The 26,335-nt window shown below is 46.8% G+C and overlaps 1 protein-coding gene across 2 annotated transcripts in view; it reads left to right on the top strand.

The window, feature by feature from the left end:
• The window catches only part of KIRREL3 (kirre like nephrin family adhesion molecule 3), a 723,719-nt gene that overhangs the window by 620,478 nt on the left and 76,906 nt on the right, over positions 1-26,335 (top strand). For both annotated transcript variants that reach the window (XM_030538379.1, XM_030538380.1), the window contains exons 8-10: positions 8,638-8,786; positions 12,480-12,607; positions 24,688-24,814. In XM_030538379.1, the coding sequence (XP_030394239.1) occupies positions 8,638-8,786; positions 12,480-12,607; positions 24,688-24,814 (404 nt within the window). The remainder of the gene's footprint in view (positions 1-8,637; positions 8,787-12,479; positions 12,608-24,687; positions 24,815-26,335) is intronic.

Raw genomic sequence — 26,335 nt, 5'->3', positions numbered from 1 at the left:
GTTTTGCATCCCTGCCCATCCAGGCTAATAGCCATTCATGGACCTATTCTCAAGGAACTTCTCTAGTTCTTTTTTGAACCCAGTTATAGTCTTGGCCTTCACAACATCCTCTGGCAAAGAGTTCCACAAGTTGACTGTGTGTGGTATGAAAAAAACACTTCCTTTTGTTTGTTTTAAACCTGCTGCCTATTAATTTTTATTTGGTGACCCCTAATTCTTGTGTTATGAGGAGTAAATAACACTTCCTTATTTACTTTCTCCACACCGGTCATAATTTTATAGATCTCTATCATAGCCCCTTTTATTCATCTCTTTTCCAAGCTGAAAAGTCCAAATCTTATGTATCTCTCCTCATACGGAAGCCGTTCCATACCTCTGATCATTTTTTGCCCTTTTCTCTACTTTTTCTAATTCCACTATAGCTTTCTTTTTTTATTTTTTTTTTAAGATGGGGCAACCACATCTGCACACAATATTCAAGACATGGTCGTACCATGGATTTATATAGAGGCAATCTGATATTTTCTATCTTATCTATCCCTTTCCTAATGATTTCCAACATTCTGTTCACTTTTTTGACTGCCGCTGCACGTTGAGCAGATGTTTTCAGAGAACTGTCCACAATGACTCCGAGATCTTTCTTAAGTGCTAATTTAGACCCCGTCATTTTATGTGTGTAGTTAGGATTAAGTTTTCCAATGGGCATTACTTTGCATTAATCATCATTGAATTTCATCCGGTTAAAAATCCATTAATGGTTGCGAGCTGCTCTAGTGATGAGGGTCCTAAAGGTACCTGAATAGAACAGAACAGAAATATTTAAGGCAAAACTACAAAATATTTCTAGTTTGCCAATAGTGGTATTGTGGGTTGGTGGGTGGGTGTGGGTGATTTTTGCTGTGGTGAGGATTTGTTGTTTTTGAACAACAGGATAAATGGTGAGGAAATGAGGCCTTATGTCAACTGAACACAGAGAGCTACACAAAGCCTTGGTGAATTACAATCAGAGAAGACATCACAAATATATACCAGTCTCTCCTGGAACAGTTGCTGGAGGAAAAAAAGCCCTCAGAAGACAGTTGCAGTGGGAGTGCCAGCAGATGTTCTCCTTTATGGACAATGATGAACCAGTAATTATAGCAAGAAAGAGACAGCATCCAGCAGACAAGTGAAGAGTTATTCTGACAGCTCCACAAGGGACACTGCTAAGCATGCAGAAGAGTTACAGGTAGTAGAGTTGTATTGGTGACACAAGGAGCCCAAAATGAATGTGAGGGCAGAAGATCAGAGTTGGAAAAACCTCACTTTGTTCAGGCAAGTGTCCTATAGATCAGATTCTTATTTGAATTTGTCTGGACTTGCTTGGTCTCAAGAACCACCACGCGCGTGAGAATTCCTATGTCTCCTGTTTACATCTGGGTCAGAAATGCTCTCTGTGAATAAGCTCTCGTGTAGCTTCAGGACCACACCAGGAAATGAGTAAGCAACATGAAATGCATGCACAGATCTGGCGTAACAGAGTTGGGGAGGATGTGCCAAGAAAGGCCAGCCTCAGAGGAGTCCAAGAACATTTATGCCAGGGAAGAGGGCACTTAAAGAGATGATAACCTTATGGTTGTACGTGTTTTGGAGGAAGGAAAAGAATGTGAGTCAGCGAGAACTGGGGTATGGGTGGTGACTAACGCCTCAATCCCGCAAGCCGATCCAGATAGGCAGTCCACTAGGGACTGTTGCTATTGATTTTACGTGAAAGGTGCTCAGACGCTGCGGTGATAGGCAGCAGTATAAAAGTGATTGATCGATAGATAGATACATTCCTCAGCCACACTGACCTCTCTGAGGCTCTGCATGGGTTAGGGTCCCCACACACAGATCAATGGGGGGTGGAGGAACTTTGGCTAAGAGGAAAACGAGTTTGGGACATGTGACATCTCTTTCTAGGACCCTGAGCTGTATGGTGGTCCTTCAGCTGTGGCCTACTGAAAGGACTTCTTCAGCCATACCCCAGAAGTGTCAGTATCCTGTAACTCAAGCTTGTTGCCCTCCTTGTTGTATTATAGCAGGGGAGTCTACGGTGTGTCCGTCTTTAAATGCCATGCATCTTGTGGCTTTATGTCTGTTTTTCTACTCTACCAGTGCAATCTGATTTTAAGGCTTGGGACTTGGATAATGCAATGTGGGAGGAGGGGTGTCATTGGTTGGCACCTGAGGAAGTGGTCGGGCACAGAAGAAGGTAAGGGGCTGAGTGCACAGTCTTGTGCAAGGTGGACTCTGAGCTCTCTCTTCCCATGCAGAGCTGTTCATAGTATTCACAGGGAGACCTGGATACCAGAACTTCCATTGACTTCAGTGGGGGCCAGGATTTCACCTCAGGTGCACTCATTTATGTCTCTGATTTCGTCTATGAAAACTGCTTGAACCTTCAAGTCACCATCAATCCCTTCTCGGCCAGAGCTAGATCTCAGTACACCTTCCCTCACTGACTGAGTCTGTTGGCACTTTCTTTACAGTGTAATTACAATGTAATAGTTGGGTGGATTCAAGGGTCCTTTCTTCCTAGGCTTGTAGACATGCATTTTAGGTGGGATGCAGCTTGGCAATGAACTTACATGCCTGCCAGTTACTTAGTCCTCATGAAATGCTTTCATCTAACTTAATAATGAAACATGGGACTTCCTGCACCATTAGGCACTCATCCCTCACAGCTTCTTAATTGCACGGAGAGGAATTAATTAAGCTAGGCTTTTCATTGTACGGTTTCCAGCTCCTCACTGTTACCCCCTTCCGCAGGTTGAAGGAAAGGTGGGGAGGAGGAATATATAATGGAAGGAAAGCTGCATGAAAGTATAAGAGAGAGCAGGATAGAAGGAGACTGTAGGGCAGATTTGCAGAGGAGCTCAGCCCCCATCCGGCACCAAAATAAGTGGCAAATTTTCCAAAAGAGCTGAGCCTGTTGGGTGGGTTTCAGGGACCTGCCCCCAGCTTTAGCCATCAAAATGTGCTTCAGTGGAGACGAGGTCATGCAGCTTCCCCTCCCTCCCCCATCTTCTCCATCCCGAACCCCCAAACACACAGAAAATTGCCAGTATCCAAAGGAACAGCGACTCCTGAGAAGCAGCTGGAGAGACAGCCCTGCATAGAGATGTAGACACCCGCGGGGAGAGACTCAGGAAGGATGGAGTAACAGGCTGTTCTGAACGTGTTGTAGAGGCCAAGGAGGATGAGGAGGCAAAAGAGACCCTTGGGGATGAGTTTAGTGACCTTGGAAGAGCAGGCTCAGTGGAATGAGCAAAGCAGAAGCTGTGGTTGCAGAGAATCCAGGAGAGAGGAAAGGCAGTCAGGGCCATACGAATGGATGGGGTGCTCTAGGAGTTTTGAAAAGAGATAGATGGGCAACAACTGAAGAGGTGAGAGGGAGGGAGGCCTGATCTGTGACTCCTCTGACGCCCTAGCTGGTATCCAGTGGGGGTGTAGTATTATGGTTAGCATAGGGGAATGGGAGTCAGGCCTTGTGGGCTCTAGTCCCAGTGCTGGCAGTGACTTGATGTAGGATCTTTGGTAAGCCACCTGCTTGTCTTCTGCAGCTGCAGTTTCCCCAGCGGTAGAGCACTGAAGATAATAGTGACCTGTGCTAATTAATTAACAATTCTCCATCACGTTGAGATGTTGAGGGAGGTGGTGAGCTCTAGCAAGGCGAAGAGCTGGTATTCTTCTTCCTTATCTAGCGAGGAGCTGATTTCATCCTAAAGAGATGAGGGGCTTTGCTTATTAGCACCCTAAACACAGCTGCAGAAATAAAAGCAAAGTCACTTGATTAATTAGTGAAGGAGGGAGTGGGGAAGTTGATTTGAAAACCCCCTAACCCAGCAGGGCAGAGAAACCTCAAGTGGCCAGTCAGCATCTGTTAGAGGCACGAAGATAAATGAGGTAAGAGAGCAAGTAAGTGCATACAAATAGGCTCACATGTGTACTGCTAATAACGCTTTCAAAATGCTTGTGTCTTCAGACAGTGTGTGAAACTTCCTAGGTCATCCATCCTGGTTCAATGAGGGTCACTTAACCAAGCACAGGTGGGCAGTGGACATTCCTACAGCAATTCTGCCAAAACATCTGCCATCCCCACCCAGTAAAAGCCCCCACAGGAGTGAAGGCCACGTGACTGCCCTCTCTGCTAAGCGGGCTGCCAGTGCAAGATACACCCAATCCCAATGTGACGCTCGGGGATCCGTCCATGTGAGCATGTGAATTCCACCTGGATGGCATGAATTCTGTACATTCATGCTCTTGTGGTTGTCTTTCACTGCCTCCTTGCATCATACATCTTCTGTTAAGGGGACAGGGTCAGGCCCCAGGATGTGTGGTCCTGGATGGGACAGACATTAACAGTTGAAGATTCTTGCCCCTTCAGGACAATAGAGACTCCCTGGAAGGATATTAACTGGTAATGTCTCTTTTTGGCTCCACCCCTACCCCCCAAACTAAGTGGCTTGTGCAAATGACTGCAGCAGGGCTGGGGGATGAGGTCTGCCACTGGGACTCATGACCAGAACTGTGCTTATTAGCAAGAGGGAATCTGTGTGTGCTCGAGCAGAACTAGAAAACAAGACTGGGCAAGAGGAGAGGGTGCGCACAAGAGGCCAGGACTCTGGAAGACACTAATATCCACAGGGCTTTCAGGAGGAGGGAGGAAACTGAGGCAGAGTCTCACATGCAGGTGTTTGTTATTTTTCCAGAGATCTGTATCTGTCTTGTGCTTTCTCTGTGTGTAAAGTGTGTGCGTTTAGAGATTCCTTCCCAGAATGTGTGTTACTCGCCTATACTGTCACAAAGCTCCCAAAGAGGGAAACAGCAAATCAGAGGGTCCCCAGCTTCATTGGAACTCTGGAGCATGCCACAGCAGCTGGGGAGCCAGCACTGGTTTCAGAGCCTAAGGGGTCTCCACTGCCAGAAGGGGTGTCAGACAAAGGGTCTGCACCTGGAGGCCCACAGACAGGCCTAAAGCCTGCCCAGCCCCCGCAATCCAAGACCACCTAGGACCCAACACTTGAGACTGGTTCAGCAGCCTGGTGAGCATCCTGGAGGGGAGCTCCTCCAGGGCTGTAACACTCAGAAATTCATCTCAGGTTCTCGCTTCGTTCCCACGCAGGCTGGGCCGTGCAAGGTGCTCAGACCCTGCGGCTCCCATTGACTTCCACTGGAGCTGTGGACACTGCCATGAGAAGTCGAGGGGGGCTCTGCCTGAGAAAAGACGTCAGGGTTTGGCCTCTTGTGAGTATTCAGAAGGAGCATTGCTGCAACTTGGCCGCACGCCCCCTGTCAGTCCATAGAGAGAAACCGCAGCTTCCACAGAGCACCAGGGGGAAGGCTGAGGGGGGTGGGGGCTGTCTGAGCCACCTGGCCATGGCAGCGATGTGGTCTGGAATATCGGGGATGCTCCTAGTGCGGTTCTCCATCCATCCACCCTCAACGTGCTGTACGATCTGTTGTTGTTATGATGTCGCTGTCTGGGTCTGAGCTGTGGGGACAGGGAGATACAGATGCTGAGGAAGCAGTGACAACAATCTCCAAGAGAAGCACTCAAATGGAGTGGTGGTGGGACAGCAGAGAGGCACATCCTGCTGCGCGCACACACACACACACACTTGTCTAACAAATCTAATTGGTGCCTCTATGCCATAGTGCTGGGTGCCTTTAAAAACTTTGCTATCTTAAATTAACTTTGGGGACAGAAAGGTTCAGCTAATACAGCATAGGTTCAGCTAACAGAGGCATGAACCTTACAGGCTGACTTTGCAGGAGCCAGTGGTACAGATGGTCCAATCCCCCAGAGATTGGTTAGCAGCTTCCTCCTCTGCTGACTCTTCAGTGTTTGCAAATTTGAAGCCATTTGCATCCAAGTGAAAGGTGTTTTTCTCACTGCAAAACTTCCCCGGAGGAGTCTGCCCCAATAAAAGAGCACCAAGATGTTTGCTGGGATGCAGAGCAATGGTTTCAATCAGCACGCGTGGCAGGCAGTAATGCGTGGGCTTCACAGTAGTATAGGACAGCAGACGATGGACTGGGATGCGTTCCTTTTGGCAAGGAATGAAGGGTCAGTGTGGTGCTGATGAAAGCTTGAGATTAATGGCTCTTCCTGGAAGCAGGCGCAGTTCTGAACAAGTTTCCTACCTGTCCCCCAGATCTGCCAAGATACCTCAATCCTGGCCTGGATTCCCCCCTGCTGTTCCTGTCCTGCACCCCCTCAACCCTGATCTGCAGCCTCCTTGTTATGGTCAGTTCCTTTAAGCAGAAGTGATCACTTGTGTTGCAGCTTTATGATACAGAAAAATGTCTTGTTAAGGACAAGGATGAAATCCTCAAATTCATGATCCCAGTGATGACCTCATCAGGGCTTGAGCCCAGGTCCCCAAAGCAAGGCTGATGTTTTAACATCTGCACTACTCAACCCTTAGGGTGCCTTACATGCTGAGTATGGTCATGTCCAAACACAGGATGTTCTTCTGCAAAAGGGCATTCTGTATTGCAAGAGTGAGACACAAGCAGCAAGCAACCAACAGCTCAGGTCTTCAGTCACTAGCCACTGAGCTGGATTTTTCTCCCAATCCACCAGTCTACATCCTTGCTCAGACATGTCCATCTTAGGACTCTGTGCACAGCGCTGGTTTGAAACCAGGGCAAATCGCAGTGGTGCAAATCCTCCTTTGCACCATTGCAGCACATTTATGTTGGAGGGGAGGGGAGTTGTAACCATCTTGGTGCTAAAACCCCCACTGCAGACAGGCCCTCAGCTCCATAGCTGAAAATGCAGGGGAGCCCCGTGAACCCAGAGAGAGGAGGGAGGTGCGGGCTGGCCACTCCTGCCTGTGGGAATTGCTTTGAGAACAGGCAGAGGCCAGGGCTATTGTCCTCTGCTGCAGCCTGCAGTCCTGGTAACAGACACAGACTCAGCTGAGGATGCGAACTCCTGAACGTCTGTGTTGGACTCGGACTGTTCTGTGCCTGGGAGGAGGGGTTCTCCGTTAACTGTATCCTTTGCTGCTGGGTTTCCGTTGCACCTGTTGGCAGGTCAGTGTCAGTGGCAGAAACATAGGGGCTGTGGTACTCAAGGGCGTGGCTGGTGTGCAAAGGCTTAGTGGCAGCCAGGCGGTTAAACTCCTCGTGGGCCCCCACTGGTATTACAGGTGTGGTACCCAGATCCAGTCTGGCTTTGTCAATAGCAGAGCAATCCCTAGACGGTTGTAGTCAGTCGGAGTCTTTCCACGCACTTCAGTGGGTTTTGGCTTAGGCCTTGAATGAGCTGCCCTTTGGACAGTCAGATGCAGATTGTGTCTGTCGCTGCTATTGGCTTTCACATGCTATACAGGTTTATCCAGAGCAGTAACTGCATGAGACACTGGCAGGGAAATCCCAGGACAAGAGTTAGTGTCTCAGCAGGGAATGGAGGTTGGGATCGCTTACCCTTCTCTGTCAGTCCAGATTCAATACCCCAGCCTGGTGCTAGGTTACAGTGGGGCCTCGGAGTTGCCTCCTCCCAGATGTAAAATACAATTAGGCTTGGCAGAATTCCATTTTCATAGTTTATCATTTTGATGGATAATGTCAATGTTTACCTTTAAGCATCTTTCTTCATTTCTGTCCATTTAAATGTTCATAGCTGTGGAGAATTATGAGAAGTCAGATGATAGAGGGGTCAGACTAATTATTTAACGACATTAGACGCTGAGATTCAAAAAGTTAAATCTCTATGGCCATTAAAACACAACTGTCAATGTCACAAGTGAAAACATGCAAAGTAAATATCCTTAAATCCAACTCAAATAGGTTCTCAGACAGCATGTTTCTTACTTTGCCCTTCTGTACATTTCGATTGTTTTCTGTGGAAATATTTCTCCGTCGGTCTGGGTGCATACAGTGGACAATAGGTTCACCAACATTTACTGATAAAAGGTTGAATCCTTCAAGCCTAAATACAACCAGTGTCCTGACCACTTGTGAGCATTCAAGATTCTGTAGACCTTTATGTGCGTTAACCCTGATATCCTGACCCAGGAAATTAGAATCCCCGTTCCATCCCTGGTATCATTCCTCTGGCTTTCAGTACAGAAAGCATGGCCTATTCTGCTACCTAAAATCCCTCCATACCGAATTCTTCACACCTTCCTCTCCTAAATTGTTGCATGATGCAACAGCTGCTGCAGTCTTTGGGACAGTTGAATGTAGGTGTTGAGAGAAGCAAGCTCTTGTACTGGCTTTGGGGATCTTGTGACATGAAAAATGGCCTATAAAGGTCAGCCCTTCTTATTTATCAGAAGACGTGACTGGGGGCAGAGGAACTGATACTTTATCTGTGAGGTTTTTCATTGTTGTTTGCAGTGTTGTTGTAGCCATGTTGGTCTCTAATATGAGAGACAAGGTGGGTGAAGTAAGGTCTTTTATTGGACCAGCTTCTGTTGGTGCAAGAGACACGCTTACTAGCTGTACAGAGCTCAGGAGATGTGAGAAAGAGCTCTGTGCAGCTCCAAAGCTTGTCTCTCTCCCCAACAGAAGTTGCTCCAATAAAAGATCTCTGACCTCACCCTCTTGTCTCTCTATGAGATCTGCCAGAATAAGACAGCCCTGCTATTTTTTATTCTACAGATGGGCAAAAAAAGGTCAAGTTATAAAGGAAGCATCGGGTGACTCCTATGAGACCATTGTGGACCACACCTTCTTCTTTGAGCCAGTATCCTGTGAGGTGACCAATGCTTTGGGCAGTACCAACATCAGCAGGACGGTGGATGTCTACTGTAAGTTCTTCTCTGCTTCTGCATAGACTCATAGAATATCAGGGTTGGAAGGGACCTCAGGAGGTCATCTAATCCAACCCCCTTCTCAAAGCAGGACCAGTCCCCAAACAGATTTTTGCCCCAGATCCCTAAACGGCCCCCTCAAGGATTGAATTTACAACCCTGGGTTTAGCAGGCCAATGCTCAAACCACTGACCTATCCCTCCCCCTCAGGAACATAGACCATCCCCAAAGGAACAGCTTAAAATCAGCTCCAAAGCGCACCCCCACATTGGTTAATTTTGCAACCAGTTCTGGGACTTTCAAAGTTGCCTAAAAATAATGGGAATTGGAAATCCCAATCCGCTAGATGGCCTTGGTAATCACAGCCTGAGTCAGAGAAAATGAGGCTTCCTTGGTGACTTAGCTATTAAGGGTTTTGTTAATACCGTGCTGGATTGTTGACTGTGAAGATTATTGTCTTACCTCTAACTTAATGAACCCAGTGGCTACTGTTACATGGGGTACAGGCAGAGGCCTCTTTTCCTGGGTCTGTAGAACCAGGTTTCTAGTCTTGACTCTCCTGGCTTGTCAAAGAGATGTATTTATTAATCATGTTGGTTGGCTGGTGCCCATGTAGGCAACACAATACAACACTGGGTTACCTAGGGAGGTGGTGGAATCTCCTTCCTTAGAGATTTTTAAGGCCCGGCTTGACAAAGCGCTGGCTGGGATGATTTAGTGGGGAATTGGTCCTGCTTTGAGCAGGGGGTTGGACTAGATGACCTCTTGAGGTCCCCTCCAACCCTGATATTCTATGATCCTATGATAGCCAACTTTGCATGATCTGCTGATGCACCTTTTGGTATAGGGAGCATAGCAGAGGGTAGGGGGTATGGCTAGAATGGATTGTGCTCCTGCAATCCTGGACCAGTTGAACAGCCTCTAGGGACTGTTCTTGCAGCAAGTTACAGCAGCTGCTAGTCACTGTCAAGATCAGGGGAGAGAAGGTGGTAGAAATCCACCTATACCTGTCATCCTCTAAAGGTGCACCGAGCAGAGTTCAGGCACAGCTGAGCAGCTAACCTGTACAATGCAGAGCTGGATTAAAACTCATTGTGAACTTGAGCAAATCATGGGAAGAAAATCCAAGGGAAAAAGAGAAATTCAGGAGAGTTCCTCGAGGTGACTGTGTTCAAGGCACAGTGGAAAACTATGCCAGTGCAAAAGAACAATAGGAAGAATAGGAAGGGGCCAATATGGCTGCATCAGGAGCTCTTTAGTGGGCTGATAATGAGAAAGGAATCCAACAAAAAGTTGAAGCATGGACAAATTTGCTAATGCCCAATACAAAATAATAGCACGAGCACGTGGGGACAAAATCAGAAGGGCTAAGGCACAAAATGAGTTACACCTAGCAAGGGACATGAAAGGCAATAAGAAGAGGTTCTTTAAATATAATGGGAGCAAATGAAAGATAAAGACTACTTAGCAGGGAAGCTAATTACTTAACTAATAACTGGTGACATGAAAGGCTGAGGTATTTAATGCCTGTTTTGTTTGAGTCTTCACTAAAAGAGTTAATGGTGATCAGATATTCAATACAATGTTAACAAGGGGGGAAGAAACGCAAGCCAAAATAGGGAAAGAACAGGTAAAAATATTTAGACATGTTAGATGTATCCAAGTCAGGAGGGCCTGGCGAAATTCATCCTAGGGTACCTAAAGAACTAGTTGAAGCAATCTTGGAACCATTAGCAATTATCTTTGAGAACTCATGGAGGATGCATGATGTCCCAAGAGACTGAAGAAGACCAGATGTAGTACCTATCTTTCAGAAGGGGAACAAATCAGACTCGGAGAATTGTAGCCCAATCAGCTTAACTTTGATACCTGGAAAACTACTTAGGCCATGTCTGCACTATCACTCATATTGACAAAACCTACATCGCTCAGGGGGGTGAAAAACACACCCCTGAGCAACATGGGTTTCGCTGGCATGAGTAGTAGTGTGCACAGTGCAATGTCAGCGGGAATGCTTCTCTTTGGGCATGGTTTAATCATGTTGATGGGCGAGCTCTCTCCCATTGGCACAGAGCAGCTACACGAGAGATCTGGCAGCGGCGCAGCTGCATCAGTATAGCTGTGCCGCTTAAGGTCTCTAACGTAGACATAGCCTAAGAAAAACAACTAACCATTAGTTTGTAATCACCTTGAGGGGTTTATAAGGAATAGCCAGCATGAATTTGTCAAGATCAAATCATGCCAAACTAACCTAACTTCATTCTTTGACAGGGTTGTTGGCCTAGTGAATAGCAGGGAAGCTGTAGACATGATATATCTTCATTGTAGTAAAACTTCTGATACAGTACCACATGGTATTCTCATAAGCAAACTAGGGAAATGTGGTCTACTTGAAATTACAATAATGTGGATACAAAACTGGTGGAAAGATTTTCCTCAAAGAATAGTTATGCTGTCAAACTGGCAGTATGAATCTAGTGAGGTCCCACAGGGATCAGTCTTGGGTCTGGTGCTATTCAATATTTTCATAAATGACTTGGCTAATGGAGTGGAGAGTATGTTTATAAAATTTGCAAATGACGCCAAGCTGGGAGAAGGTGCAAGCACTTTGGAGAACAGGATTAGAAATCAAAACGACCCTGACAAATTGGAGAATTGGTCTGAAATCAACAAGATGAAATTCAGTAGACAGGAAACCCCACCCCAAAGTGCTTCACTTAGGAAGGAAAAATCAAATGCAAACAAACAAACAAATCAAATGCAAACAAACAAAATGAGGAATAATTAGCTAGGAAGTTGTACTGCTTGAAAAGATCCGGGGGTTACAGTGGATCATAAATTGAATATTGGTCAGCAATGTGGCACGGTTGCAAAAAAGACTAATATCATTCTGGGGAGTATTAGCAGGAATGTTGTATGTGAGACGCGGGAGGCAATTGTCGTCCTCTGCTCAGCACTGGTGAGGCCTCAGCTGGAATATTGGGTCCAGTTCTGGGAGTCACACTTTTAAGTAAGATGTGGATAAATTGGAGAAAGTCCAAAAGAGAGCAAGAAAAATGATCAAAGGTTTTGAAAACCTGACCTAGGGGGGAAGGTTAAGAAATCTGGGCATGTTTAGTCAGAAGAAAAGATGACTGAGGGGGACTTGATAACAGTCTTCAGCTATGTGAAGGACTGTTATTAAGAGGACAGTGATCAATAGTTCTTCAGGTCTGCTGAAGGTAGGAAAAGAAGTAAGGGGCAGCAAGGGAGATTTAGGGTTAGAAACGAGGGAAAACTTTATATATCTATACAGTTATATATATATATATAACTGTAGTTAAGCTCTGGGACAGGCTTCCAAGGGAGGTTGTGAAATCCTCATCATTGGACATGTTTAAGGACAGGTTGCACATGCCAGTCTAGGTTTACTTGGTCCTGCTTTTGCACAGGGGGCTGGACCTGGGGACCTCTTGAGATTCTTTACAACCCTACATTTCCATGAGTCTGTGAAAACAGAGCATGCTTCAAGGAGGAGGGAGATGATGGGAGCTCAGGGGCCTGCATCATCCTGAGAGCCCTTTTGGCCCAGGAGCTTCTGATTGGTTGAACCTTTAGCCCGTCACTGATCAGGCTGGGGATAGTGCTGGCCGGTGGATCTGTCTCTATTTCTCCACACAGTCACCTTCTCTGCTTATCTCCTATGCACAGTTGGTCCCAGGATGGCAACAGAACCGCAGTCCCTCCTTGTCGACCTGGGGTCAGATGCAGTGTTCAGCTGCGCTTGGACTGGGAACCCATCACTGACCATCGTCTGGATGAAGCGGGGCTCAGGCGTGGTAAGAATCTCAGTCATCTGCACTACATTCTGAATCGGGGATGAGCCCTGGAGGGCCATGTCAGGCGAATGGACATGTCATTGGACTGGGATTCGGGAGAGCTGGGTTCTGTGCCAGTTTCTGCCACTGACCTAATGTGTGACCTTGGGCAAATCACATCCCTTCTGAGAATCTATTTCGTCATAACCTCTTTAGGGGATGGACTGTCTTTTGCCAAGTGCAGGAGCTCCAGTGGAGATTGGTGCTTACTGTAAAACAAATGATAAACCACAATTCCGCAGGGAGGAGCACCAAAATCAGGGAGAGTTATGGGAACTCAGCACCTAGAATAGCTTAGTTATGGCCCGGTTCCGCAAGTTGTTCTCATTGACCTCATTGAGCGTGCAGGGTTCACAGGGTCAAACCATCTTATGGCTCCTATATAACTGCCCTGATCCTCTGAAGAGTCCATGAGACCCTGCTGTCTGTAGCTATGTAAGGAATTATCCCTTTGTGAAACAGGTGTCATAGGCAAACATCCATCTCAGCTGTGGAACAGAGATCCACAAATATAGAACATCTGAAATATATACCAGTGGCATCCATGCTCAATTTTGAATCTATCCAACAAAAGCCTCAACTTTTGCTGGCGAACTTCAACCAATTCCCAAAGTGGCACAAGCTCTCTGCCGGTGTAGCTTTACCAGCACCACGCCTGTGTAGATGCAGTAGTATCTGTACTGATATATAAGCAGTCCTAGCAACATGCCCACAATGCAACTGTCCCTACAGCAGTCACTGCTTTAGTTGAATAATGGTCGTGAATTGGGGCTATTCTATTCCATATAGGTTCTTATACTGTCCTCATCACTGGAGTATCTGAGCTCCAGCTGTGCATTAACATCTGTAACATACGGTTCATTCTTTCTCTCATCACCTTCCCAGGGGGAGGATTGTGTGTGCCAGGGGGTTTGTTATTTTGGTAGGGGGTTATTTACATATTTGTTTGAATAGGTATCCATGCTGCTCTCTGGCCTGTGAGAAAAGGCAGGTCAGAGAAGTGCACCTTGCCCTTGCAGTGAAGGGTGATGAGGTTTGTGGTAGTCCTTCGTTCCTGTGGGAGATCATGCCAGTCTCAGAACACCCCCAAAAAAAGCTCTGTCTCCTGCACAGACAAGTTTTACCTCTATTGTAGAAAGTTCCACTGTGACATGGGATTAGAATTGTTGACTACAGACTTCATGCTGGAGCTGTAGCCAATCTTAAATATTCATTGGACCCAGGCCATTGAGCACCTTGAAGATAAGGACCAGGGCCCTGAACTTGACTCGATATTGGACCTCCTGATCCTGCTCTTGAGCTTCACCAATCCTTCTGGCTCCTCTCCCAGGCCTTTTCTTGTGAGAGTGCATATGTGGGGTACATATGCATTCCTCTAGCCCAGCTGGCTAAATTCCTGGCTATCTCCAATGCTCCTCCTGGTCCTGCTTCAATTCTCCCTTGGCCACTGTCATCTCACCATGCTCAGAGTCACTTCTGGCTGCTTTCCCACGAGTTCTTGCAGAGCAGTGTGAAGAGTAGGATGCATGCACTGCAAAACATCAGCAAAGCAGGGTGTGAAGCACAGATTCTCTCTCACCATCTTCCAAGTGGTCCTGAAGATTCATCTGCTCAGTCCCTCCAGGGAAATTCCCATTTCCCCTCTGCCCTCCATCCTCCTGTCTCCAGCCTTTCATACGTCTATAAATTCTCCTTCTTGTGCGGGAGTAGCTAGTGCCATTTTAGGATGCGGGTAGATGGATTGGGATGTCCCTTTGCAGTAACTTGGGTCACTTTTGGATCATGACACCTTTCCCAGGTACAGAGTCCACAAGGGATGCTGCTCTCTTGCTTGTATACACAGTGCATTCTGTGCTCCTCTAACCCAGCTGGTCTAACTGGGTGGAGGATTATATGGTTCCCAGACTGGAGTCATTAGATTACAAGAAACAGCTGTGAGCATAGGCCTATGAAGCCATGCTATAAAGTCCACACCACTCCGGCATCCAGACCTCACAGCTCCATTGGCTTATGTGCCCATCCCATCCCATAGCAACTAGGCTGCAGGAAAATCAATCCACTTTATAGAAAAGACGGGGAGAATCCCACAGCTTTAGCAGAAGACAAGGTCATTGGTTTATATAACTGGCCCAATCAAGTCTGAGTGACCAGGGCAAGAAGCTGCAAGCACTGGTTTCCATGGTGCACTCAGCACTTGCATGTTCTCTTGCCCACAGGAGATCTTCATAAAGTAGCCCTAATAGAAGCAGAATTGACTCACATTATAAGCGGCATCTGGGTTAAGCAGAGGCCAAAACTGCAGTTAACCTCTCGCTGGCAGGTAGCACTTTATAAATCATCTACGTGTTTAACATTGTGATCACTCCTTCCCAGGCCTGGAAAGGCACAGCAAAGCCTCTACGTGGCTGATGCTTCGAAGCTACAAACTAGTGCCTTAACCCTGGACTCTGGACAATGCAATAAATCCAGACCGGCTGATGGGGGAAATGATGGAGCCCATTGTGACGTGATGTAGTTCCCCAAAGTTGGGGATTGAAGCACTGGCTGTTTCTCTTGGTTGTGCTGTCCTAGGCGAGCATGAAATCTCTAGGCCTTTAACAGTGGGGAGTCATATGGCCACCTGGCCACCTCCACACTCGAGTAGCTAGCGCAGTGGCTGTCTCTTTCTCTCTCTGGATTTCAGAAGGAGCCTCAGAGCAGATGTAATTTAAGACTAAGAAATACCTTTTTCCCTCCTCCACCTCTTGTCCAGTGATTGCTGACTATAATACTTAGTCCTGCCATGAGTGCAGGGGACTGAGCCAGATGACCTCTTGAGGTCCCTTCCAGTCCTATGATTCTATTACTCCCCTGCCGCGTCTGGCTTTCAAGCCCTGAAACCTCGTGTCAATGGGCAATAGCCATCACCTTCCTGCTGTGTGGCTCCATACAGGGAGCATCTTCCAGCCAGGGACACAGAGAAGTGGAATGAACCACATGAACAAAGAAAATCCCTCTGCCTGCTCCTGGGTAACAGACCCTTGAGGGCAGTGGTGAGATTTCATAGGCTGGTGTGGTGGCATTTGAGAAACAGCTCTTTCAATGGGAGGCTCTAGCTCAGCCAGGCCTATGGACTGCAGGCAGGAGCAGCTGAGTGAAATTCAGTGGTGATCAGGCTGGATGATCAGAATTGCCCTGTCTGGCCTCATACCCTATGAACCGCATTCACCTCGCAGCACTTATCTGAACACCTGCTACGAGGTGCTCCCAGGCCATCTCAGCTCTGCACAGCTCAGCTTTGCCTACTCCATTTTCTGAGCTGTTTGCAGAGTTGCTGGAGTCACCCTTGCACACACCAATCAGCAAGCAGGGACCTGCCAACCTTGCTGGAGAAATGCTGGGAATCTCCACACAAAAAAGACCTGGGAGCAGCCTGGGAATTTGCTAACCTCCACTGGCAGCTCAGCCTGCAAGTTAACTATGTTCCAGACAGGCTCTCACACATTTCGGCTTCCAGAGGAACCATTCACATTCCCAACGTCGTCAGAGCTCTGTGCTTCCTCTTGCTCTGCGGGCATGCCAGTAAAACCTGAGCACCCACTGTTTGCCCAGCACTGCCCAGCACTCTACGCCGGGGATAACTGAAGAGCTGCAGGCTCACCCTGAATAGCTTCCAGTGTAGTCAACCCGAGTATTTGCAGAAGCCAGCAAGGATAGCTTCTCCTCTGGGAGGACAAGTCCTCGAAGGAGTGCTGGGTTCTCCAACTGCTGATCATGCTACAAACTCTCCAGACCCACCAACTCAGAGACACCACCCCCCTTCTGCAGTGAAATCCAAGCCCCATTGAAGTCAATGGAGGAATGGCCATTGATTGCATTGACTGCAGGATTTTCACCCCTAGTATTTAAGGGTGTACAAGATGTTCAGCTGCTTCAGTGTTATTTAAAACTGCTCATTTGAGGATTCCTAGATAATTAACAGACACGCAAGGGCATCTTGAGTTGAATTCATTCACCCCTTTGTATCTTGGGAACAACTCACCGAGGGCTATAGTGGATTTGCCATCACTAGCAATTTTTACATTAGGATTGGATTTTTTTTCCCTAAAAGATCTGTTCTTGTTCAAACAGGAACTATTCTGGCGCTGTTCTGTGGCCTGTGTTGTGCAGGAGGTCAGACTAGATGATCACAATGGTCCTTTCTGACCTTGGGATAGCTGAATTTCTCATAGTCAGGGATAGGAAGCTTTAAGATTAAGGGTCAAACACTGAAGTCCTGACTCCAGCCAAAGTCTTGCTTTGTCAGCTGGAGGTCTGAAAGTCAGGATCTGTCCCACTGTAAAAAGTTTAACATGCTGCATGAACACTAATCACGGCTGATCCAGACTGGGGAGGTTGTAGGGATTGTTATCCTTGCTTCGCAGCTGGGAAGGCTGATTCAGTGAAGCTAAAGAAGGAGCAGAAAGACATTAAAGCCACTTTTTCAAAGGTGATCACTGTCCCAGCTCAAATTATTATAGTTGTTAATCATATTTATTAGAGCCGTGCCTAAGGGCCAGCCGAGGGCCCATTGGGTTAGGTGCTGCACACACACAGAGCAGTAGATGGCCCCCGTCCCCACCGAGCTTACGATCTAAATAGTCAAGACGGTGGGGGAAGGGGTAGCACACAGCTGCAGAGTGAGCAATGAGATGACAGCAAACTGCATGCTAGTGCCACCATTTTTCTCCCAAGGTGCTGAGCGCTTGCATCTTCTGTTGACTTCAGCTGGCTTTGTGGGTTTGTGCTCGTGTCTCTGAAAATTAGTCCCAGAGAGGCTCGATGTGGGCACCTGGAAAGTGAGACTCCCAAAAGCAGAAGGGCTTCTTCCGGAAATGTGGCTGCATGCAGTTTGGCTCAGGTCAAACAAAGCCAGCAGTGCAGATGGGCATAGAAACAAGAGTGCTGAGTCCCATTCTCTGGTATGGCTGTCAAGAATATCCAGAGCAACTGGTAACAGCAAATTCAGGGAGGGATATTAAACCTCATCCTTCTGGGCTTCTGCAGATATCTGACTAACAGAGACCAGGATGGGACTGTGAGCAGGGGGAGATTATCCCACATCTGCTACTGTGGGGTTCTTACGCCTTCCTCTGAAGCTTCCGCTGTTGGCTACTGCAAAGACAGGACGCTTAACTAGATGGCCTTTGGGTCTGATCCATGCTGGCAGTGCCTGTGTCCCTATGACCCCTTACTGCAGCAGATGGAACACTGCATTTGCTAGTAAAACAGCCCTGAGAGCACACCCACAAGCCAGGGGCCAGTTACAGAGCAGGTATAAACCATCTTCAGTGATGTCAATGGGGTAACACTGATTTACACCAGCCCAGCCCATAAAGACTGCCAGGTCGGCAGTCCTGGGCAATTAAAGACCCATCACATGACACTTCTCCACTCCATTGCCAGCAAGCTACCAGTGCACCAGAGGGAGAATGGCATGTGTATCTGCAGTGCATTCGTCACCAGGTGGACATCCACACTCAGCATACGTTGGGATGTTTATTCAGCCAGTAAGGACCACAACAAAGGCCGTTTTCTGGAAAGCCATGACAGGCTTGGAAGACTTGATGGCCTGAGTCACAGCTGAAAAACCCCAGTCAGTCAATAATCACTAGGCAGCGTTCTTATCTGAAGCTGATTTTATTATTATTTATCATTATCAGAACATAGAAAAAAAAAGTAGTAGTCTAAATGGGTAATGTAATTTTCCATGGGGGTGTACAGGTCGTTTAGAGAACAAGCTATATGGAAGAAGCATCTATGTATCTATGCATGACCATGCATGGCGAATATAAGCCTGTAAAGTAATAGTTTCAAGAAGTGATACACAATGGAAAAGTGGTTAGAACTAAAACCATTATATGGCCTTAATTAGAGCAAGTACTGCCACTCCTGCTATAAACAAAAGACCAGATTTTCAAAAGATCTCAGCTCCCACCTAGGCACCTGCATAATGGGCAGATTTTCAAAAACGCTTAGAACGCAACATGCATCAGCATGTAATTCTGCCCTAGATATATACAGGTCTATCTGATCCTGTCTCGGGCAGGGGGGTTCTTTCTGTTCTGGATTACACAGCACCTAGCCCATTTTCAGTGCCCAATATTAATAAATATTGTGGAGGCGCAGGTAAAAACTCTGTAGCTGAGGTTACAGTCATAGTGGAGTTTAAATCCTTTTGCTATCAATTTGCAACCCTTAGCTGCCAGGCTGAGGAAGACAGCAGTAAATCTGTTCCGTGCTTTAGGAGTCAGGAGAGTTAAAAACGGCTTGATCCAGCAGTTCATACGTGCAGTCTCCCCTTTTCTTTGGCTCCCCCTTGATAACGAATGGTAGGTGTGGAGCATTTCAAGGCCCACACAGCTCTAGACATCATCTCAGGCTGGTTTAAACTAATACAGACATTAACGTTATTTGTCAGAACTGCATCCATTTACTCCAAGGGGAGTTGACAGGTGATGCTTCTTCAGACGGGCAGCTGGCTCCTAGCACCTGCAGTGAAATATAGAACCAGAGCCTCAAGGCTTGCTCTGTATTGAGCCCCTCTGGTGGCCGGTTGGCCCAGTTCCCCACATCCTTGAATCCCCTGCCACACTGACCCACCTGCCTCCTTGGCTATGACCACCAACCAGACCCTCGTGTCCACACACAAATCCCCATTGATCCCAGCTTCCCCGGGACCATTAAGTTCAACAGAGTGAGTCCAATGGACCATCAAACTGGGGCTCCACTCCAGTGACGTTTCGGCCAGAGGCTATGTCTCTCTGCTTCCCAAGCAGTGGCACTTAAATCCTCCCTCTGTGGGCTGGTGGCGGAGGGGCATAAAAGAGGCTGGCAGGCCAAGCTGCCCAAGGAGCAGAGGTTTCAGCAGAGTTCCTAGGCTTCAGCAGGGCAGAGCCGTGCCCACATCCGTGGGGCAGGGAAGCTTTCACTGCTGCTGCCCATGCTCTATTCTTTGTGTGGATGGAGGAGTCCAGGGCTGCCAGTCAAGCACCTTTTCCTGCAATCCTGACTCATGAGCATGGAGGTGACTATGGGAGAGCTGGGAAGGGGAGCATTTGCCCCCCAGCCTGCAGTCAGGGGGATGACAGTGTCTCTCCCCCCACACACACACACACAAACTCTCAGCCCTATATGGGGGCAGGAGAGGAGAGCAGCAGTTCCCAGCACCATCTTCCCCCACCCCACCTTACCCCACCACAGTACAGCCATTCAGCCACACAGCACAAGCCAGCAGCAGGCACAGCAGGGGAATGGCTGCTTCCCTCCAGCAAGGTTGAGCTTTGGGAGGGAATCTACCCCTTGGCTTGCGGTTCCTTGGGAGCAGAAGGAAGAAGATCCACAGTCTCTCCCGAAGCTTAGGGGGAGAGAGAGTGGAGAAAGGGCGCAGGAAATCCAGGAGAGGAGATTGGAGCCAGACGGAGAGGAGAAGGGAAAACAGGTAAGCCAGAAAGAGGGCAATACAGAGTGAGCTCAGGGGGGAACTGAGGGATTTGCAAGGCAGCAGGGGTGTTGATGGATTTGTCAAAGGGGAAGGATGGATTTGTGGGCTGGAGAGCAGGGGGAGCTGCGGGATTTGATGTGGAGGAACTGATGGAGGAGTGGAGAATTGATGGATTTGACAGAGGGGATTGTTGGCTCATGTGCAGAGCTGCATTTGAAGGGATTTGAAGTGTTGACAGGGCCCTCATGCGGAGTCAGCCAGCTGAGAAAAGGAAACACTTTTTCACACAATGTGTGATTGGACTGTGGAACTCCTTGCCACAGGGTTAGAGCTGAGCCATTTTTTTTCAGTGAACAGTCAATTGGCTGGAAACGATATTTTTGTGTCACCACAGCTGTTAGTGAATGTGGGTTGAAACTGGCAAATCATTTGGGTCAAAAAATAAGACTGGAAAAAGTTGAAACAATTTGATTCAGCCATTTCGAAATTGGGCTTTATTTAATAAAAGGGGAGGTTGAGTTTTGGGTTATTTTCTGATGTTTTCAATGAAAAGCCAACCAAAAAAAAACATTTCAAGTCGAACAAAAAAAAATTCAGTTTCAGTTCAAACTAAACTGACTCTTTTTTTTTTTTAATTTTTCAGTTCCACCCCCAAACTGAGAAATCACTTATTGTCACTGAGGCCAAGAATTCAGCAAGGTTCAAAGCGGGGTTGGACATACACATTCAAGCAGGACTATCCAGCTTTAGAGTAATTAAAGCTAAAATAATGAGTCTGGGAAGAGACTAAATCTCATGCTTCAGGTCTCTAACTATTAGGGGTCAGGATGTGACATTTACAGAGGGCAGGTTCTCCCACATCATCTACTGCAAGGCTCTTACTCTTTCTTTTCAAACAGCTGGGTCTGATCACCGTCAGAGATGGGACACAGGGCTTGGTGAACCTTTGGTCTGATGCAGCCCAGCGATTTCTGTAATCCTATGTTCTTGTCCCACCCAAACTTTGGAACCAGAATTTCCCCACTGCTCACTGAGGTCATAGTGAGTACCCGCAATCTCAGTAAGACTTTCAGAATGAGGTGCAAAGTAGGCAACTCCTGCCCTACCCAAGCAGCTAGAGAGATCTGGGGATGTACAGCAAATGGACACGCTGCTCAGGGATAGAGACCTTGCACAGCTTTCAGACATGCTGCCGAATCTCATAAAAACCTCACACCCAGCCCGGGATTTTAAAGAAGACTAGTCTGATCTGGGCAGTTCCCTGAAACACGGAGGTTTGAAATGACATGCCTTCGCTGTATGTATAACTGCTGCTAGAGGCATTAAGTGTTTTGCTAAACAGCTATGTAAATTCCCAGAACAACCGGAGGAGCTGGCTGTAAGATCAGGCCCGCAGCAGTGGCAGTAACTGATGTGCTGGATGTGCCCTCAAAGCAAACGCACCAAAATGGTAAAAAGAAACAAAGAACCGACTGTCGGCAGGGAGAGCAGAACAGGCACCGCATCTCTCCGGCCTGTGTGCGGAGGTCCCGCCCAGCTACCGAGAAAAATTGTCACCAGTCCCCTTTGGCAACCTGCCCACCCTGACAGATTCGGTTGTATAGGTGGGAAATTAGCCATTGGCATGAGCTGCCTCCACAGGTAATAAGAAATACTTGACTCCAAAAACCACTATTTGGTTTAGACTCATCACATTTCTGAATGCTGCAGGTGCTGGGATTTTGCTGATGGCCTGCATCAGCCTGCTTTGCTTCAGCACTTTTCCAGTTTTAATAAACCTGCTAATTGCAGCGATGGGCGGTAGGGCAGTGGGTCAAACGTTCCGGCTTTTGGCATGTTTCTGGGGAAGGTTCAAAGACAGCAGGCTGATGCAAACCCCAAGTTGCCAGGAAAGAAGATCTCAAAACAGCTTGCAAGTAACTGATAGCACGTGATTCTGCTCTTCCTCTGACTCTGGGCTTTGGAATAGGTGGTTTAGTGGCAGCCCCAATTTCTGAGAGTGTGGCCCTGTTTAGTTAGGGAGAGAGTGCAAGCTAGTGGTTAGAATAGCGCCTGAGAATCAAGGCTCCTGGGTTCTTTTCCCAGCTCTGCCATTGATGTTGTTATCTCACGGCTATCCGAGGTTCACAATTTGCAAAATAGGGATAATAGTCCCTCGCTTATAGCCTGCCATCAGGCTGAGTCAGTGTTTGGAAGATGCTTTGAGATCTTTGGGTGAAAAGTTCTGTGACTGCATCTTGGCAAAGGCATAAGTGAATTCATTTGATTTCCCTCCTGCCTAGCTTCCAGAGTATTAAAGTGTCCCTATGATGTGACAGAAAGGGGCACGTTCTAAGGTCATTAGCTTGACCAGCAAAGCATGCACAACGCACGCTGGGGTTTGCTCTTTCCTCAGCACACTGGCCTCACTTGCATTAGCACTAATAGGAGTTACAGATCGTGCAGAGAATATAAAACATAATTACATCGACTTGTTTGCTGTCACATCATGGGGGGAGTAGACTCCACTCCACATGTGGGACCTTCACTTCCCAAGAGTGCAGTTCATGCAGTGACATTTCAACCTCAAGCAGCAAATGCTTCTAGTCACGTACCAAGAGTGCAGATTCTATGAACAGCCAATACCTTCTGTGCTCATGCCTGCTGTTCCTACCAGCTCCGAGTTTGGGCAGGCACAGAGGTGTGGCGCTGCATGCTTTGTGCACGTGCCTTGCCACAGGCCAGGCACACACGGGTAGCGTGAAATCCTCCGGCTGGCATGCCTCTGACACAGGGCTTCTCCAGCTAAGGCCATCCATTCTGTCTGGTGGCTCTCGTTGGCACTATATTTCAGTCGGTGAGCCTACCGTGAGACGCCATGGCCCTTGGTTTGTTGGAGCGCACTGAGGCTATACCTGCTAGCTGTCACCTCTGCTTGTTGGGCAGCCAGTGCTAATGACAAAACACTAGGATAGCAATGGACGAACAAGCCTCTGCTAGACTAGCAAAGTCATCCTTATGTGATGACACCCATGCTCAGTCATTTGTGGGATGGAACACAGGCGTGTAAGATCTAAAAGCATGAGCTGAAACACTAGTGTCTGAGTTGAGAGACAGTAGCAGACTAGTGGTCTGCTATCCATGGCCCGGCCACTAGAGGGGAACAAGGAGCTACACTCTGTTATTCTGGGTTACATTTATATCAGGCTTTGAATAGTATTGTGGCAAAATACCTGCAAGGCCAACTGCTTCAAGGCAACGGGGCTGACTTTACTCTCAAGGAGGTGGGAGGTTGGCTGTTCACAGCTCAGGGCCTGTCATTCAGGAATGCACTCCGCTCTAATGCTCCCCAAAGTTCACGTGTGGCATCTTTCTAGTCAACATTGCAGACCTCTCTGATTCCTTTGTCAATTTGTGTTGTGCAGGGAGTACGTAGTGTGGTTGGGTGGGTGGGTGGGTTACAAAGACTTTCTGAGTCTCGGACTAATTATTGGGTGATTAGTTCTTCTCACATTGTCCTAGATTTAGTCATTCTTAAAATTAGTGGAAATGTTTCAGATTTCGAAACGGTGACCATTTTGAATTATTAAATTTTAGAATAAAAAGAGGAACAAATTAAACAAAATATGTGCAAAACATTTCCCCCTGTGTCTTCACCAACTTTAGAGCTAATGGAAAGTTTTGAATGTTTAAATTTAAAAACTCAAATTTTTAAAAATGGGAAGACATCTCCCCGACCATTAAGAAATTGTGTATGCTTGTGTTGTTTTTCTCTTTTTCTGGCAACCAGTTCTAGTTATCGTTTCTATGCAGCACCCGAGCCTTTGGGCTTTAACACCTTTAACAAATAACATTCTTTTTAGAATTGTTCTGTGAATGAACTAATGACTAGTCTCTTTGCTGGGAGGCAGTAACAGAGTCTGTATATGTATATATGCTGTATATGGTCGAGTCTCTAGAGTGGGACAGAGAGTTACACTATATTAGCATTAGTGCTGATCCAAAATGTTTCAATAAAACATTTGTTCATTGAAAAATGCCAGCACTTTGAAACCAAAACTGTTTGTGAAACAGGGTCAATTTCAAAGAATCTCCTGACAAAACATTTTTGGAAAAAGAGTTTCAAAATTGTCAAAACATTTTGTTTTGACATTTTCTAAACAAAAAATTCTAGTTTTCCAGTCTGGAAATGACTTTTTATTTCCAAATTTAAGCTAATTAGACTGAAAAAAGATGGGAGAGGGAAGGTGTAAACAGAAAGAGAGAGAATATTTTGAAATTATCCAAACAAAACATTTTGATTGACTTGAACTGAAAAAAAATTCAATTCTTTGGTTCGTGAAAAGTTTTAAGACTTCAACTTTTTGTCCTGATTTGAGATAAGAACAAATTTTGAACTCTTAAAAATATACGTAAGATGGGAAAGCCATTTCCCACCCAGCTCTGATGAACGGGGTTACATTTATAGCAAACCTGGAGCGTTGGTGCTGAACCCCTGAGCACTGGACGGTAAATGTTTCTCTGGTTTTTCACAACACATTCACGTTTCTGGACAAATTTGCATTGCCCTTCTTTAAAACGTGCCTTTTCTCTCTTTCAGGTCCTGAGCAACGAGAACACCTTAACATTAAAAAGTGTCCGCCAGGAGGATGCAGGGAAATACGTCTGCCGAGCAGTGGTTCCGCGGGTGGGCGCCGGTGAACGGGAGGTGTCTCTGACTGTCAATGGTACCTGACATCTCTTTATCATTATTCTGTTGGAAAGTGATGAGAGAGCCTTTATGTTTTGTCCCTGTTAAATTAATAGCTCATAGTTTGCAGGTTTCACTCTGAGGGCAAATGCCACCCTGAGATAGACCTGCAAGGTTCCTAAGCAGACATTTTGCAATTGCTCCACTTCCTATGGACACTGTGTTGATTGTACCTCAGAGCAACAAATGGATTCATGGCATTGTGGAAACACCTCTGAGTTCTTATCTAGGGGTGGGCTGAGCCCGTGCAGGTAAGATAAATGTCCAGGCTGGAAGTTTGCTCCAAGGTCAAACTTCATTTTTCCTAATGATTGAAACAATATGATTCACGTTTTTTCTGTGAATCTTCACCCTCTCATGCTACCTAGTTTGGGATACCCAAGGAAATGCAGCCTGTTTAAGCACATAAAAATGTTCATACTGGGTCAGACCGATGCTCCATCTAGCCCAGTATTCTTTCTCTACCAGTGGCCGGTACCAGAGCTTCAGGGGGAGTTTACAGAACAGGCCAGTTGGAGCGATCCATCCCTGTCTTCCACTCCTGGCTTCTGGCATTCAGAAATTTAGGACCACGTGAGCATGGGGTTGTATCCCTGACCTTCTTGGCTAATAGCCGTTGATAGGCCTATCCTCTATGAACTTATCTAGTTCTTTTTTGAACTCAGTTATACTTTGGCGATCGCAACATCCCATGGCAACAAGTTCCACCAGTCAATTGTGTGTTGTGTGACAAAATGCTTCCTCTTGTTTGTATTAAGCCTGCTGCCTATTAATTTCATCACGTGACCCTGCTTTTGGTTTTGGGGGACAGGGTAAATAACACTTCTCTATTCACTGTTTCCACACCAGTCATGATTTTATAGATCTCTATCATATCTCCCCTTCATCATCTCTTTTCTAAGCTGAATTGCCCTAATATTTTCATGCGGAAGCCATTCCGTACTCTTCATCTGCTTTGTTGTCCTTCTCTGAACTTTCTCCAGTTCCACTCCATCCTTTTTGAGATGGAGTGATTGGAACTGGACACAGTATTCAGGATGTGGGTGCACCGTGGATTTATATAGTGGCATTATGATATTTTCTGTCTTTTTTGCTATTCCTTAATAGTTCCTAACCATTCTGCTAGCCTTTTTGACCGCAGCTGCGCATTGAGCTGAAGTTTTCAGAAAACTGTCCATGGTAACACCAAGGTCTCTTTCTAGAGTGGTAACGGCTAATTTAGTTGTTTGTGGGATGCTCCTGGCACAAACCTGAGAATATCACACAAGAAACCTGGTTCTGTTTCCAGCCCAGAGCAGTCGGGATCGGCCAATGACGCTTAGCCAATCACTGAACTTTCAAAATGCAGCAACAGCTATCCTGAGAATTCAGTGCTCGTGAAAGGTACTGACTTGAGACACGGAGACCTGAAATCAAATGGTATTTAGGCATCTAACCCTCTTAGATTTTTTGAGAATCCCAATCTGAATTTATCCTTCAAATCAAAGGAACACCGGCA

This window comes from Gopherus evgoodei, chromosome 19, assembly GCF_007399415.2.
Source record: "Gopherus evgoodei ecotype Sinaloan lineage chromosome 19, rGopEvg1_v1.p, whole genome shotgun sequence".
NCBI classification, from domain to species: Eukaryota; Metazoa; Chordata; order Testudines; family Testudinidae; genus Gopherus; species Gopherus evgoodei.
The sequence above is the reverse complement of the archived record's forward strand: the minus strand, read 5'-3'. Positions and strand labels throughout refer to the sequence as shown.